Here is a 17,671-nt window from a genome sequence, read left to right on the forward strand (position 1 = left end):
CATACACATCCCTCACAAGCAGGCTAGGCACAGCACAGGCAGTAGCAGTACAAACACATCCCTCAGACAGAGGCGAGCAGACAGCAGAAACACTGCACCCAGACACAGGCAGGCGAGCAGACAGCAGAGGTTCAAACACTTCCCTCACAAGCAGGCTAGGCAAAGCACAGGCAGCAGCAGTACAAACACATCCCTCAGACAGAGGCGAGCAGACAGCAGAGGTACATACACATCCCTCACAAGCAGGCTAGGCACAGCACAGGCAGTAGCAGTACAAACACTTCCCTCAGACAGAGGCGAGCAGACAGCAGAGGTACATACACATCCCTCACAAGCAGGCTAGGCACAGCACAGGCAGTAGCAGTACAAACACATCCCTCAGACAGAGGCGAGCAGACAGCAGAAACACTGCACCCAGACACAGGCAGGCGAGCAGACAGCAGAGGTTCAAACACTTCCCTCACAAGCAGGCTAGGCAAAGCACAGGCAGCAGCAGTACAAACACATCCCTCAGACAGAGGCGAGCAGGCAGCAGCAACAGAAACACTTCCCTCAGACACAGTCAGGCACATCACAAAGAGCAGCATCACACTTTCCTCATATGCACAGAAAGGAGGAGTAGCAAAGGCAGTAATAACACAAAGTAACAACACACACTTTGCTGCCGGTGCTGCGCCTGGCCTCTCCGTATGAGGGACGTGTGCTGCGGCCATGGGCGTAGGAAGTGTGGGGGACGCGGGGGATATATCCCCCCCAGATTTTGGAGTGGGGGGGACACGGGGGACAAGGGTGGGGGGGACGAGGGGACAAAGGATTTCCCCTTCTATGATCTGATTTGCAGGGCCATGAGCGCGGAAAGCGCGACCTATACTGGCCCTGCACTTGACCTGTGACCTGCTTCCAGCTACCTGCGACCAATCTGATCATGAGGGTGATGTCACAAAGGCCACTCTCCCTCTGCCCTTTTGTTGTGCTGCAAGCACAGGAGGAGTTCTTTCACACCTTGCCCCCAACAGCCCACAGCTGCCTGGAGCCTGCACTTCTGAAAACAAAGGGAGAGAGAGGCCCTTTGTTGATTGCTGTCTGAAATCCGTTCCTGCCGCCCTCTAGCCTGAAGATAGCAGCAAGATTTAAATAAGGTAAGGAGGTTTGGGTAATTAAATAAAGTATTTCCCTTACTTTTTAAATAAAGTGCTGTGTTGCTGAGCATCTCCCTTTTTTATACATTATTGTTGGTTCACTGTAAGATATGAGCAGGGCAGGTTTTAGCGCGCTTGTGTGACAATGTCTGTTAGGGCCCTGTTTCTGTCGCCCTCTGTCTCCCTTTCACCAGGGTCTCCGACTGCCACAGTGCTAATTATTGTCCCCTGAGGTGACTCGGTGCTTGAAAGTGGCTTTGAAAGCACCTGCTGGGTGTTCCTTGCCCCGGACAGTTTTCAGGCAACAATAAAAATTTCAATCCGGTGATTAATGGTCTTCCTGGAGAGAGATTGAAGTTTTGTCTAGTGGAAGTTTTGAGTCATCATAAAATAGTACTAGCGCAAAGAGATGCATACAAACTGCGAGGTATAGATTAGAACGTTATGGTTGTTCCCCATTTTTTCATTAACTTAATGTTGCAAAAGGGGTTAATTTCAGTGAAAATCAGTTCTTATTATTAAAGAGAACCCCCAACCATGGCGTTATGTTTTAAATTCTGAGCCTGGGCTTCTCCAGACTTGGTACTCTTAAACTATACCTGCTACCAGTATGGATGGCCTGTGACTCCCACACCTTGTAGTCCTCTGTCTTATGTAACATGTCCTATAGACTGAGTTACACACATATGATGATTCTCTGTGTAATGTCTGTGTGATGTAAAGCGCTCTGACACCCTACACTGGTATGAGGGATGTATGATGGAACAACACATGTGTACATCACGCATGCCTTAACAACGTGTTCTCAACAACGGCCACGTCTTTATCATGCATGCCTTTACCATGCACACCATTACCATGCAAGCCTTAACAGTGAATTTCGTTGTAAAAGCATGTTTGGTAAAGGAACATGCATGGTAAATTCTTCCCACCCTGCCCTCTTACACCTGATACCATACTCCACCCCGCCCAAGCACTTAAAACTCCCCCTTCCCCTCTACCCTGAGCTCTAAAGCCCCCCGCCCTGAGCCCTAAAAGTAACCCTGCCTGTCCTAAATACTACCCCGATCCCATCCCCACCCTAAATCCCAAAACCTACCCTGCACTGTCCTAAAAACTACCATTACTCCTCCGCCCCTTCCCTGAACCCTACAACCTACCCTGCCCTGTCCTAAAAACTACCTTACCCCCTGCCCATGCCCTAAACCCTAAAACCTACCCCGCCATGTCCTAAAAACTACCCGACCTCCCCGTCCTGTACCTTAAAACGAACCCTGCACTGTCCTAAAAACTTCCCTGACCCCACCCCTGCCCTGAACCCTAAAACCTACCCTGCACTGTCCTAAAAACTACCAGACGCCCCTGCCCTGAATTCTAAAACCTGCTCTGCCTGTCCTAAAAAAAACTCTGCCTGTCCTAAAAACTACCCGAACCCCCGACCCCACCCTGAATCTTAAAACCTACTCTACCCTTTCCTAAAAACTACCCTGACCCTGCCCCCACCCTGAACCCTAAAACCTACCCACCCTGTCCTAAAAACTACCTGACCCCCTGCCCTTGCCCTGATCCCTAAAACCTAGCCCGTCCTGTCCTATAAACTACCTGATCTCCCCGTTCTGTACCCTAAAACCTACCCTGCACTGTCCTAAAAACTTCCCTGACCCCACCCCTGACCTGAACCCTAAAGCCTACCCTGCACTGTCCTAAAAACTACCAGACACCCCTGCCCTGAATTCTAAAACCTGCTCTGCCTGTCCTAAAAAACTCTGCCCGTCCTAAAAACTACCCAAACCCGATCCCACCCTGAATCCTAAAACCTACTCTACCCTTTCCTAAAAACTACCCTGAGCCCTGCCCCACTCTGAACCCTAAAACCTACCGCCCTGTCCTAAAAACTACCTGACCCCCTGCCCTTGCCCTGAACCCTAAAACCTAGCCCGCCCTGTCCTATAAACTACCTGATCTCCCCATCCTGTACCTGTAGGAAAGTACCATCTTGCCTGGCATGTTACCCCCATTTTTTTCACTGTATATATGTTGTTTTAGTTGTATGTGTCACTGGGACCCTGGTAACCCAGGGCCCCAGTGCTCATAAGTGTGCCTGAAGGTGTTACCTGTGTAGTGACTAACTGTCTCACTGAGGCTCTGCTAATCAGAACCTCAGTGGTTATGCTCTCTCATTTCTTTCCAAATTGTCACTAACAGGCTAGTGACCATTTTACCAATTTACATTGGCTTACTGGAACACCCTTATAATTCCCTAGTATATGGTACTGACGTACCCAGGGTATTGGGGTTTCAGGAGATCCCTATGGGCTGCAGCATTTCTTTTGCCACCCATAGGGAGCTCTGACAATTCTTACACAGGCCTGCCACTGCAGCCTGAGTGAAATAACGTCCACGTTATTTCACAGCCATTTTACACTGCACTTAAGTAACTTATAAGTCACCTATATGTCTAACCTTTACCTGGTAAAGGTTAGGTGCAAAGTTACTTAGTGTGAGGGCACCCTGGCACTAGCCAAGGTGCCCCCACATTGTTCAGAGCCAATTCCCTGAACTTTGTGAGTGCGGGGACACCATTACACGCGTGCACTACATATAGGTCACTACCTATATGTAGCTTCACAATGGTAACTCCGAATATGGCCATGTAACATGTCTATGATCATGGAATTGCCCCCTCTATGCCACCCTGGCATAGTTGGCACAATCCCATGATCCCAGTGGTCTGTAGCACAGACCCTGGTACTGCCAAACTGCCCTTCCTGGGGTTTCACTGCAGCTGCTGCTGCCAACCCCTCAGACAGGCATCTGCCCTCCTGGGGTCCAGCCAGGCCTGGCCCAGGATGGCAGAACAAAGAACTTCCTCTGAGAGAGGGTGTGACACCCTCTCCCTTTGGAAAATGGTGTGAAGGCAGGGGAGGAGTAGCCTCCCCCAGCCTCTGGAAATGCTTTGTTGGGCACATATGTGCCCAATTCTGCATAAGCCAGTCTACACCGGTTCAGGGGACCCCTTAGCCCTGCTCTGGCGCGAAACTGGACAAAGGAAAGGGGAGTGACCACTCCCCTGACCTGCACCTCCCCTGGGAGGTGTCCAGAGCTCCTCCAGTGTGCTCCAGACCTCTGCCATCTTGGAAACAGAGGTGCTGCTGGCACACTGGACTGCTCTGAGTGGCCAGTGCCACCAGGTGATGTCAGAGACTCCTTGTGATAGGCTCCTTCAGGTGTTGCTAGCCTATCCTCTCTCCTAGGTAGCCAAACCCTCTTTTCTGGCTATTTAGGGTCTCTGTCTCTGGGGAAACTTTGGATAACGAATGCAAGAGCTCATCCGAGTTCCTCTGCATCTCTCTCTTCACCTTCTGCCAAGGAATCGACTGCTGACCGCGCTGGAAGCCTGCAACACTGCAACAAAGTAGCAAAGACGACTACTGCAACTCTGTAACGCTGATCCTGCCGCCTTCTCGACTGTTTTCCTGGTGGTGCATGCTGTGGGGGTAGTCTACCTCCTCTCTGCACTAGAAGCTCCGAAGAAATCTCCCGTGGGTCGACGGAATCTTCCCCCTGCAACCGCAGGCACCAAAAAGCTGCATTACCGGTCCCTTGGGTCTCCTCTCAGCACGACGAGCGAGGTCCCTCGAATCCAGCAACTCTGTCCAAGTGGCCCCCACAGTCCAGTGACTCTTCAGTCCAAGTTTGGTGGAGGTAAGCCCTTGCCTCACCTCGCTAGACTGCATTGCTGGGAACCGCGACTTTTGCAGCTACTCCGGCCTCCGTGCACTTCCGGCGGAAATCCTTTGTGCACAGTCCAGCCTGGGTCCACGGCACTCTAACCTGCATTGCACGACCTCCTAAGTTGTTCTCCGGCGACGTGGGACTTCTTTGTGCGACTTCGGGTGAGCACTGTTTCACGCATCCTCGTAGTGCCTGTTTCTGGCACTTCTCCGGGTGCTACCTGCTGCTGAGAGGGCTCCTTGTCTTGCTCGACGTCCCCTCTCTCTCCTGGTCCAATTTGCGACCTCCTGGTCCCTCCAGGGCCACAGCAGCGTCCAAAAATGCTAACTGCACGATTTGCAGCTAGCAAGGCTTGTTGGCGTTCTTTTGGCGGGAAAACACTTCTGCACGACTCTCCACGACGAGTGGGATCCGTCCACCAAAGGGGAAGTCTCTAGCCCTTTTCGTTCCTGCAGAAACCTCAGCTTCTTCTGTCCAGTAGAAGCTTCATTGCACCCGCAGCTGGCATTTCCTGGGCATCTGCCCATCTCCGACTTGCTTGTGACTTTTGGACTTGGTCCCCTTGTTCTACAGGTACCCTAGATTGGAAATCCACAGTTGTTGCATTGTTGGTTTGTGTCTTTCCTGCATTATTCCTCTAACACGACTTCTTTGTCCATAGGGGAACTTTAGTGCACTTTGCACTCACTTTTCAGGGTCTTGGGGAGGGCTAATTTTCTAACTCTCACTATTTTCTAATAGTCCCAGCGACCCTCTACAAGGTCACATAGGTTTGGGGTCCATTCGTGGTTCGCATTCCACTTTTGGAGTATATGGTTTGTGTTGCCCCTATCTCTATGTTTCCCCATTGCATCCTATTGTAACTATACATTGTTTGCACTGTTTTCTAAGACTATACTGCATATTTTTGCTATTGTGTATATATATCTTGTGTATATTTCCTATCCTCTCACTGAGGGTACACTCTAAGATACTTTGGCATATTGTCATAAAAATAAAGTACCTTTATTTTTAGTATAACTGTGTATTGTGTTTTCTTATGATATTGTGCATATGACACTAAGTGGTACTGTAGTAGCTTCACACGTCTCCTAGTTCAGCCTAAGCTGCTCTGCTAAGCTACCATTATCTATCAGCCTAAGCTGCTAGACACCCTATACACTAATAAGGGATAACTGGGCCTGGTGCAAGGTGCAAGTACCCCTTGGTACTCACTACAAGCCAGTCCAGCCTCCTACAGTACCCTAAAACTACCCGCCCCCACCCTGTATTGTAAAACCTACCCCGCCCTGTTCTAAAACTTACCCCGACCCCACACCCTGAACCCTAAAACCTACCCCGCTCTGCCCTAAAAACTACCTGACCTCCCCGTCCTGTACCCAAAAATCTACCCTGCACTGCCCTAAAAACTACCCTGACCCCCTGCCCTGAACCCTAAAATCTAACCCACCCTGTCCCAAAAACTTCCCGGCGCCCCGTCGTACTCTAAAACCTACCCAGGCCTGTTCTAAAAATTACCTCGCCCCCACCCTGAACTCTAAAACCTATCTGGCCCTGTCCTAAAAACTACGTGACCTCCCCGTCCTGTACCCTAAAACCTGCCCTTCATCAAAGGCAAATGCTAGCTTTGTGCCCACTGTGCATGCGCTAGTGGTTGGCCCTAGGGACCAGATGCCAGTGATCATTTGCAACTCCCGCGATCCTGGATGTTGCCACCGATCCCTGCCAGCACACTTTGGAGGGTTCTGTGACCTTGGTGTCCTGCTCAGGCAAGAAAGGTAAGCTGAATTGCCCCACCATTCATGATCTCACCACAAATGTGTTAAAAATAAAGCCACTGTGTCCAACACGTTGGACGGTCCCTTTAAAAGCTGTACAAAAAGTAATGGATAATTATGAACCTAATCTGGAAACCCTAGAACAATTATCAACATCCAAGTCCAGTGGTGATGTGTCTGCTCGTGCTCGTGGTTTGCTTGCACACTTTCAGAGAGGAACAACTGTCCTAGGTCTTCAGATTGCTCTCCAAATACTGCAGCTTCTGGAATGTTTGAATATTGCCATGCAAGGCCGCCAGCAAACTATATCTGGGCTACTGGCTGCTGTGAATGTAGCAAAAAGTGCCATACTGAAGCTTCGTAATGATGAGTCATTCAACAGTCTGATCCATTCCACTAACCACATGACTTCTAAGTACCATCTTAATGCCATTGAAGTGCCACGACTGCGGCGAATCCCTAAAAGAATAGATGATGGAGCAGCAGAAAGTTTTCATCCTGCAACCGTGGGGGACTACTATCGACCTCAGTACTTTGAACTTTTGGATACAGTTTCTGTTCATCTCACTCAGCGTTTTGACCAGGAAGGCATCCAAAGATATGAAAAACTTGAACAGGTGCTTTTAACAGGCAGTGGCATGGACTCTATTGCTCAGTACAAAGAAATTGACCCTTTGCTGCTCAAAGCTCAATTAACTATATTATCAAGTATGTTCAAGTACTCTTCAGTCCCAGAACTGGCAGACATACTCCGAAAAATGCTTCCAAGAGAGGGAGCTTTCTTTTCACAGGTTGAAAAGCTACTGCAGATTCTTTTAATTATTCCAGTATCTTCTTGTGAGGCTGAGAGAAGCTTCAGTGGTCTCCGCCGCCTGAAAACTTGGCTAAGATCAACTATGTCCCAGAAAAGACTGAATCATGTTGCCATATGCAATATACATAAAGAGATGATGGACTCAATTGACCTACAGACAATAGCAAAACAATTTGTCCTCCGCAGTGAACGGCGCAAGAAATTATTTGACTTTTCAAATTCAAGTTCATAATTTTACCTACAGCAAGAAATAATCATTTCTAATTAGGCCAATTGCATGTTGAGGTTTAGGAATCTCACCAAGAACATTTAGTTTATTCGTCCTTTTTTTGTCCCACCTTTGTTTGCTTGGTGCATGAAGATGCGAGATTTATAAAAAAAATTTGTGCATTTGGTCCAATTACTTTGTGAATGTAAATAACAATAAAGCATACTTGCAAACTGTGACTACAAGCATGCCTTTCTCAATATTTCACTTAAAAACTATGCGATTGTATTTGTTTACCCGGGTGATCTCACACAATGGGCGATTTGTATAGGGTCACTTGAAAGTCCTCAAGGTTGTCCCTGTCCCCCCCAGAAATTTACTGTCTCCTACGCCCCTGGCTGCGGCTACCTGCCCCGCGCCCCACTGTCTGCGAAGAGAGACTGGCTTTCCTCACATTCGTTACAGGCGAGAAGAGGCACTGCACATTTCTCTCACATCGACTTGGTCAGCATCGACTGCGTCAGCAGCAGAAGTACAAAAGCTTCTCGCTGACAGCAGCAGCGCAGAAACTTCCGCTAGGAGCAGGCTAGTTGCCCAGCATTGTGCAGAGGAGTTTCCCCTCATACAGAGAAAAGACTCAGAAAGGGAGCAGCAGAACCTTAACACAGCCCGTGGACAGAAACAGTTGACTCACGCACAGACTTGGCACAGCACAGGCAGCAACAATGCAAGCAACTCTCGTGACGTGCACATGTCCGAAGGCACAGCATGGGCTACAGTGGGGCAAGTTTACGCGCAAGCGCGCACGCACGCGCACAGGTATAAACTGTTCATACACAGACATGCACAAACAACTGAGGCAGGCATGTGTGTGGGATATACATAGTTGGCCCCACCCCTCACGAAATGCAAAGAAAAATACAAGATAGGAAATTGGGAAATAAATAGCACGCAGCCTTGGAGTAACACGCATTTCGAAAGATATTAAAAGCAAGTTGTTTAACATCTCATTTTTAGAAGGGATTCATGAGTTATCTCAGAACTGACAGTTCATGTTGCGCCAGTGATGGGGAGGGTGGAGACACACGCAGCAGAAGGTAGCGCAGCCAGAACACGCGTGTATACATATGCATGGAAGGGAGATGTGATCTTTTCGAAAATGATCCCTGAAATTACTCAGCCACTTCAGCTAAAAATGCTAAAAATATGCAATATTCCTTCATTGAAAACCATGAGAATCAAACAGCTGCAGTTAGCAGCTCGTTGTGAAAAAGCAAAAAATATTTTCAAATTCGATCCTGGGAGCAGCCTCAGTAATGCTTCACCCAGTAGTCACTGAATACATTTTTTTGAATAAAAATCACTGTGTTGGCCCTGGTCCCAGTGTATTCCTCAAATTCAGACTATTAACTGACTTCAGTTATATCGTATTATGCCACTGCTGCAAGACACTCCAATACAGCCGTTTTCTGTGAATTACCCGGATCTCTAACTCAAGAGGTTCTCTTCTGCAGTTTTCCCCTTCATTTCAAATTCTCTTTCGTATGAAATGACTAGGTTTACACTGCCACTTAATTACGTTAAATGCGGTGCACCTTGATGGCCCCAGCAAGGGTAGGTATAGTTCTTAGATGTGCAGATTTGAAATGGTAGAATGGTCAATCACTTAGGTTAAGGGACTTGGAGGGACTTGGAGAGAATGTTACGTTTGTTTATTGAAAAGAAAAAAAAGCAGTGGAGGGAGACGTGTTACTTTCTGTAACAATCGTCACATCATATATCTGTTCTTTTGTTTTTAATTTACATTTCTTGAATATTTCTCCTCCTGATCACAGATGACCATGCCGATACAGTGGCAGGGAAAAGTACAAGCTGGTGAAATAGCTGGTATTCTTCTAAAGTAAATGCATGCTTTTCGTCCTTAACCTGATGGGTTATAGAGATACTTAAGTTCTTCTTCAAGGCTGCAGAACAATGGTCAGATTTATGTACAGCTGATACCCTTTTTGGGGCAAAACAATCGATCATGCACGGCCTCTCTCCGTGCCCAACTAGATGGGCTCCACTCACCTCCGTCTGGATCATGTTGATCCTCCGGGAGCAAAGTGTCTTCACGCAGTTGTAAATGTCCACCACGCCCTCACACTCGGCCATGTCCAACATCACGTCCAGCACGATGTAGCACCCTGTCCGTCCAGTCCCAGCGCTGTGAAGAGAGGAAGATCTTGAGACTTCTACTCACTTAGAGTACTTTAAGGACATCTAATTAAGGCGCAAAAACTTAAAAGTCCTATCGCGATATCCCACCACTGTTGCTTGTCTCACACAGACCCATTGGGGATTTGCTGTTTGTGTTTCTGTGCAACTTGCTAATTACTGTCATAGAACAGAGGACACTCATTACTTTTTAAAGAAAGCAGACTTAGATCTAGAGCTCTTCAGCAGGGTTAGTATGACTGTAGCAACAACAGACCTCTCTATGGAGCTTGAAATGAGGATCATGGCAGTTATCACTTTTAGGAGGGTTTAGCTTAAGCGTGGTGGTTGTTTTCAGCTCTTTGTGGACTTAATCGAAATGCTACTACTTAGTGGAGTTGGGATGACGGACACTGATGGGGATAGGTCTTACGTGGAGGTTGGCATAAATGTCGTGGCTGGACAGGAGTCTCCAGCAGGATCTGCATAAAGGAGGGGCCTGGCTAAAGTACTTAAATTGAGTACAACATTATAATGGGGAGTGACACCAACAATCCACAACTACTGATGAAAATTTTTTATTGGGCCATATTGACTGGAAGATTTTTTTTCCCATTTCCATTTTTTAATGTTGTAGTTATAACGTGGGTTTTGGCAAGCTCATGAATAGGTTTTACCTGCAGTGGACGACAACAGGCCCCGCATCCGGAGGAGTTGAAGCCTTAACTCGTCTGATGAAGGCCAAAAGGCCCGTGGCATGGTAAGGCACCCCATGTTCTGGCCACGACGTGAAGTGAAACTGCTTTACCTCATGCCTGGCCGGATAACCCCTCTGTAAAGAGACAGAAAATGTGAGTGAGGTTAGGTGAACAAAGGGTAGTGCAGGGAGGAAAAGGAAAACCTTCAGGCGGATGAAGGAGGAGCGAAGGATAGGAACAAGGGCAGGAGAGACACGGAAATGGAACTGAAAGAAAAAAGGAAATAAGAAAAAGCTGAAAAGATTTAGAGGAGAAACAAAAGAAGGGCGAAAATAAAAGAATAAGGAAAAAAAGAAAGGCAGATTAAATAATGTTGGGCGTCCAACAACATACGAGGATATAAAAAAGGAAAACCAAATTAAAAAGAACAGACTAAGAGCAAAAATCGTTGAAGGTGAAAGAAAAAAACATGTCGAGAGTAAAATATGATGTAGCAATTATTGTAAAACCAAAAGAAAATGGCAACAAAGAAAGAGAAACAAGGAATGGATAACAATCGGAGAGGACAAAAAAAAGAATTGAATGTAGGAAAAAACAAAACAACAGAGCAAAATAAAGATGGTAAAACAAATGAGATAAAGGAAATGAGCAACTCCAGGCTGAAGAAATTGAAAAAATGGCATAAGAAAGAACAAAATAAAGAGAGTAATAAAAGAAACAGCAACTATAAGAAACCTCAAATGGCAAAAGAAACTGAAAAACAAAGTAAGACATTAAGAGTGAAAATAAGTACGAATCAGTAAGCAAGCAGATATGGGCAAATGACTATTCACCCATAGTCAATGCTCCTGCAGATTTAGACAAAAGTTCAGACTGCTTTAGACAAGGTCTTCTCAGACGGGGATATGAGGCCAGTCTACTATGGATAACGTCCTCACAGTCTTTGATAGGACACTAAATTCACAAAGACAATGTCCCTACAGAGGTGGCAAGAAGGCCAGTCACCCCTCGACATTGTTTCTAGAGATTTCGACAGGCAACCAGACTTCTATACACTATGCCCCCACAGATTTTCAATTAGTGCCACGCATGTGGCCTCAATTAGGACCCTCTTCTCTCTGACGTGAAAGCAAGACAATGCAGCAGCTGTGGATATTCGTTTCATCCAGGTGCAGGGTTGTTTCTGTTGATTAGGGGTGAAGGACATACATCAGGGCCCTTGTAGGAGCCTGTTTCAATGTCAGTACCAAGCCCTACCAGGACCTGCTCCACTTAAAGCCATGTCTGGCTTAGTGCTGGAATGCAAGAGTTATGCCACGAGTACTACAAGAATGAGTCACAGCACAAAACCTTGTTAAGTGGGCCATGCATTCCTTAACTTACAAAGCAATTGCTTTTAGAAAAAATATAGCTAGACCACCGACTTGAAAGCCGACAATATAAAGAATAATTTTCTAGGGGAGGTGATTCACACCAGTGCAGCATAATGGATTCACCTACACAGGCGCCATACCCATAGTTTAGGTACATAGTTATTCATTCTGAGTACAGGAAGTTAATTATCCATCACTGAAACTCCGTGACAGCAATGGAGGACAAAAATACCTAGATCCTGATTTCATAGAAGAGCCATTCCTCCCCTATCACACCCAGGGACACACAAACACAATGTACCCGCTCCATTGAGAAGGTCCGCACTTCATACTCCGCCATGGTCTCGGTTTCTAACAGCGTGATCTTGATGTCACCATAGAGTTCGGAGCTTTCCGGCCAGTACTTGGAGCACTTCACCTGGAAGACATAGAGGGTACCTGAGCTCACTATCGATCAGATGCACAAGCCTTCGCGTGGACAGCAGACTGAGAAAGGGCGCTGTGCATGACATCTCTTTCTTTCCTTTTTTGTCTCATCCCAACCTCTTCTGCAGGTCATGCCATGCTCACCTATTCCTGGTCTGTGCATTTGGGCACATTCTCAAACAAACATTCGTCTCTCACTTGTACTCTCATTGTAAGGGTTGCCATCTGATTTTTTTTCAGTTCTGGGAATGATACATCTCTGAATATCTTTTTTTCTGTACTAGTCGTCCATCTCCTCTACTCTTGGAAGCTTTCTACGTTTCCCCCAGTATTTTAATTTTCTCTCTGCACCAAGATACATGTTGAGCTCTATGACTCACAGAGTCTGGACCAGTTTTACTCTTTCTGCTCCTAAACACAGTAGTTAGATGTCTGACAAACAGCATCCCGTCTTTCTATCAGCGGTAACAGTATTTTATTGCTCTCAGAGTATGTTGCTGTCTCTTGCACTGTTGGCCCCTCCCTCTCACAGGCATACTCTCCGCCCTGAGAGGCTTTCATCTAGTCACTGGTATCCCCCTCTTCTAGAATCCACTGGGTAACGTACCCTTCCCACCTCCACCAACTTTGTTATCATTACTATGCTGGAGCAGTGTTCCTGCCACACCATCCTCCAGAAGTCGTACACCATCTCTTGCTTTGGACCTGCAGGCGAAAAAGACGAGTCAAATCAGGAAATATCTCTTAAAACCTTCCTTAAATGGTCACTCTTTACGGTGATCATAGGTCATGCAACATCGTTCCCTTCAACAGTCCATAAATCCCATAGCCTTTCTTGTACCTCTATGCAAGCGGTCCTTATGAATCTATCACACAGAGCTAGCACTGGGCTTACGGTCACGTGAAGGCACATAGCAGAACAAGCTCTGTCCTTACAGACACACGAATAGCACAAGTTTTTCAGCCATTTGAAGACAGATACAGCATTGACCGTGGTCACCATGTGAGGGAATGGTGCTAAACCATAGTATTGTGTGCAGGATAACATCCTGCAAAAACATGTCCAGAATATCGAGTAGCATTATATCCTAAGGTCAGCATATATAGGTTTACAATTCTTAATACCACGTGTCTTGAAGATATATACAGTAATATTAAGATGTGTTTATGTCTGTGTCAGTCCACCTATCTACTGAATTCACAGTTTTATCATGAATAATTTTACAACAAATGTTACAGTGATATTATCAATGATGTCATAAAAGAAGTAATGAGAAATGTAATTTCTGGGGTAATTAGCAGCGCATGGCGAGGGCGTGAGTTCTAGCTACCTTAGGTCACGAGTTATAGTTACTTGAAATAACTAACTATAACTGCTGAATTTCTATTGTTTGCACTTTTAAAATGTGAGCCTAACTAGAACGTCCCTGTAGCCTTTTTCCAGTGAATCTCTATGTTTTTTTGTAACAAAGAAATGTTAATTACTATACATTAATCTAATCACAGCGGTGCATTGTCTTTGGCGGTGGACAGCAGGGGTTGGCCGCAGGTCCTGGCCTGCAGCCAACCCCCCTCTAACCACCCAAATCTATGCCATGAACAGCATTTGGCCATGCGCAGCAGAGGTTGTCTTCAGAGCTTGACCTGCAGCCAAACCCCCTGGACCACACTAGCCCCACACCACGCACGGCCAAAGGCCGTGCGCTATGCGGACGGGCCCCTATTGAAACTCCAAACCCCGCACGACCAAAGGGGTTTTGAGCTTAAAGAGGTCAAAATTAAATACATTTAGGTGGGCTGCACGGACCCATGGGCCATGGGGACCACCACCACCCTGGGCCAAACTAATAATATTTTTCTGGTGGCCACGTGGACTCCTCTCGGGCCCCAAGGACCAACATCTCCCCAGGACAACATAAAAAAATATAAGATGTGGCAGCATAGACCCACCCTCATGCCCCGAGGACCACCACCTGCCTGGGGCTACATTCTATAAACGATGGAAGGTGGCGGGGGGTAGGAGGGTGGGGGAGGGTGTGTGGGGGGGACCACCACCTCCCTAGGACAATATATAAAAAGTATATGGGGGGCACACAGTCTGTGCCCCAGGGACCACCACATTCCCAGGGCTATTGTAAAAATATCTAAAGGGGAGCCACAAGGACCCCCAGGACCACCAACCCCCAGGGCAAAATACTTTTTTTTTTTTAAATAAAAGGAAGGGGGCCACGAGGCACCCTTCCCTAGGTAGATTTCAGCCCCGGGGAACCCATCCCCTGGGGCCCTGCCACATGTTACTGTGTGTCCAGGGCAACCAGTGTAAACTTATGGGGACCGCGAGGAGAGCCTCAAGCCCCCCGCAGTGCTACCTGCTCCTGTCTGCTGTCTCCTGCTGGAGTCATCATTGCTTCTGCATGCAGGGAAGCTACTACAAATAGCAGCTCCCTGCGTGCAAATGCAATGTTTTCATCTTGAGCCCTGCCTGTACGTTACGGGCAGGGAAAGAGATGAAAACTCTGCTTTCAGCAAGCAGGAGCATTTTTAGAGCTCCTGCTTGCTGAAAGCGGAGTGTTCGCTTTTGCTTGGTGGGAGTTGCCAGCTCCCGCCAAGCAAAACCAAACAGCTACCTCCTGAGGGTGTGTACCTCGGCCAGTCACAGGAGCCAGCTTTCGGGGGTGCTGGTTCCCAGGGCCATATATGGCTCCAGGATGGGGGCAGTGCAGCACCCATCCTTCTTTTAATTTAGCCCCGGGGAGGTGGTGGCCCCCAGGGCCAGGGGTCCACAACAGACTCCCTCCTCATTACATATTGTTGTCCCGGGGAAGTGGCGGTCCCTAGGGCTCGGAAGGGTCAGAGCAGCCCCCCCATCTAACTTACTACAGTGGGCTCAGGGGAGGTGGTGGTCCCAGGGACGTCCGCGCAGCCCTCACACATTAAATAATTGTAGCCCCGGGGAAGAGGTAGACATCAGGGCATGGTGTTTACATTGACAGTAGCATACAAAACGTTTCCATTTTGCAGCCTAACACTGTCTGGTTGTAGGTTTTCCTGCTTCTCTCAGAATGTTCATACATTCTGGCAGTAGTTTTACGTAACCAAACTATATGACTTCGGGAGCCATATCGCAAGGTTGAAAGATTTGGGGTCTGGATGCCTTATCTGTCCTTGATTCTGAGTAAGAAGGTCCGGCCTGTTTGGGAGCTTCTCGTGTGGAACTGGTGATAGATCCAGAAGTGTTGTGAACCATAGCCGACGTGCCCATGTGGGAGCTACAAGGATCATAGTGAGAGATGTTTACATGAATTTGCGAACTAGAGATGGGATGAGTGGGAGAGGCGGAAAAGTGCAAGAAAATATCCCTGACCAATTTATCCATAGGGCATTGCTTTTGGGCTGAGGGTGTGGGCATCTGGACGCAAAGGTTTGGCATTTTTGTATTTTCTGCGGTGGTGAAGAGGTCTATTTGGGGTGTTCCCCACTTTAAGAAGTGCTGTTGAAGGACTTGTGGGTGTATTTCCCATTCGTGGACTTGTTGCAAATTGGTTGCCCATGCCTGGGAGAGACTCTGCCACTAAGTGAATGTGGTGGTGAATTGCCCATTTTCATATTGTTTGAGCAAGATGTGACGCATAGAAGAATGTGTCCCCCCTGTGTTTTGCAGATAATACATGGCTGTTATGTTGTCTATACGGACTAGAACCACTTAATGAAAAAGGCGTGGAAGACAAGCCTTCAGTGCTAGGAAGTCTGCTTGAAGTTCCAGGTAATTGATATGTAACAACTGATAACTGGGATCCCGTATACCTTGTGTTGGGAGGTGAGCTCCCCAACATCTCTGTGATGAGTCTGTAGTCAGAATGATTTGAGGCACAGGGTCTAAAAAGGGTCACCCCTTGGAGAGATTAGTGGAATCCCACCATTGCGGAGAGTGGTGTGTCTGGGGGTCCAACAACACTGGATCTTCCAGATGACCCTATGATGAGACCACTGACAAGACAGATGCTGCTGTAGGGGACGCATATGCAGTCTGGCATAAGGTACAATGGCAATGCAAGATGCCATCATTCCTAATAGTCCCATCACAGTTTTCACTGTGTAAGTGTGGTCTTCCTATAACTGGGAAATCAAGGTTTGAAAAGTTTGAATCCGAGCTGGACTTGTATATGCTAACTCTAACTGCACATTGAGCACTGCTCCTAGATAAGGTTATATCTGCATACGTTGGAGATGGGATTTTTGAAAGTTGATTGCGAATCTCAGAGTGGGAAGGAGATCCACTGTTAGTTGAGTGTGTAGCTGACAGTGTTGTGATATACTGGCTTTGATGAAATTGTCGGTACTGAAGACTTCTGTTGGTGTGAAGGGATCAGCTCCAAAGCATATGTGGAGGCTTTCTTGGTCGGTGCTGAAGTGATTGGGTCGATGGGTCGACTTGATTCCAAAGCTATATGTGAATCGACTGAGCCAGAGGTCGATGCTGAAAACTACATAGTCTTGGTTACCTTTGGTTCTGGGTCAGGAGGCTGCGCATTCGAAGGTGATTTTGCATCCGAAGGTGATTTTCAGATCCGACCATGGCGGTCCGGTGACCTCTTTGTAGGGCTTTTTCAAAGTCATCAGAGAGTAGAGGTTATTCTACTCACAGGTTATGCCGACATCACTGGTTAACTTTCAATGTCAGATTGTCCATCTGACTCAGAGCCCTCGATGGAGAAGGCCTCCTCTTGGTGTGACTCCTCCTGCGCATGTTTTTCCTTAGAGATATCAGACCTGTCGTCTGGAGTTTCGGACGCCATTTCCAACTGACAAGCTCTTCGGTTCCAGAGCGTCTTGTTCAAGGGAAAGGAACTGCACGCATCACAACTCTGTTAGTTGTGATCCAGGTAGACACAAATTACACACCAGATGTTGGTCGTTGTGGGGAACTTTAGAGTTGCATCGAGGACAGAACCGAAATAGAATACGTTCCATTAGCCCTGAATAATCTGACTCCATGTGGAGGAGTAAGCCTGAGATGGGCAAGGACGCGCCAAAAAGCGGCGAGTTGGCTCCTGGAGCTGAAATTCAGACCAACAAAGCAATAGAGAGAAAACGTGAGGTACAATACCGTCGCTGATAGAAAGACGGAAGAGAACTTTTCGGAATTGACGGAGCCAAGAGAAATCGAAGCAAGAGGAACACGTCCAAACCCGATGGCAGTGAGAAAACAATCTAAAGACTTGATGCCCATGCGCAGTATCACCGAGAGGAGGAATAACTCGATCCTGTTACTCTAAAAGATTCTTCAAACAAAAACAACTTGTA

At 47.2% G+C, this 17,671-nt stretch overlaps 1 protein-coding gene across 3 annotated transcripts in view; it reads right to left on the bottom strand.

The window, feature by feature from the left end:
- PTPRU (protein tyrosine phosphatase receptor type U) overlaps positions 1-17,671 on the bottom strand; it is a 765,217-nt gene that overhangs the window by 89,006 nt on the left and 658,540 nt on the right. For all 3 annotated transcript variants that reach the window (XM_069225125.1, XM_069225127.1, XM_069225126.1), the window contains 4 exons: positions 12,975-13,072; positions 12,243-12,359; positions 10,548-10,702; positions 9,745-9,880 (listed from right to left, as the gene is read on the bottom strand). In XM_069225125.1, the coding sequence (XP_069081226.1) occupies positions 9,745-9,880; positions 10,548-10,702; positions 12,243-12,359; positions 12,975-13,072 (506 nt within the window). The remainder of the gene's footprint in view (positions 1-9,744; positions 9,881-10,547; positions 10,703-12,242; positions 12,360-12,974; positions 13,073-17,671) is intronic.

This window comes from Pleurodeles waltl, chromosome 3_1, assembly GCF_031143425.1.
Source record: "Pleurodeles waltl isolate 20211129_DDA chromosome 3_1, aPleWal1.hap1.20221129, whole genome shotgun sequence".
Classification (NCBI taxonomy): Eukaryota; Metazoa; Chordata; class Amphibia; order Caudata; family Salamandridae; genus Pleurodeles; species Pleurodeles waltl.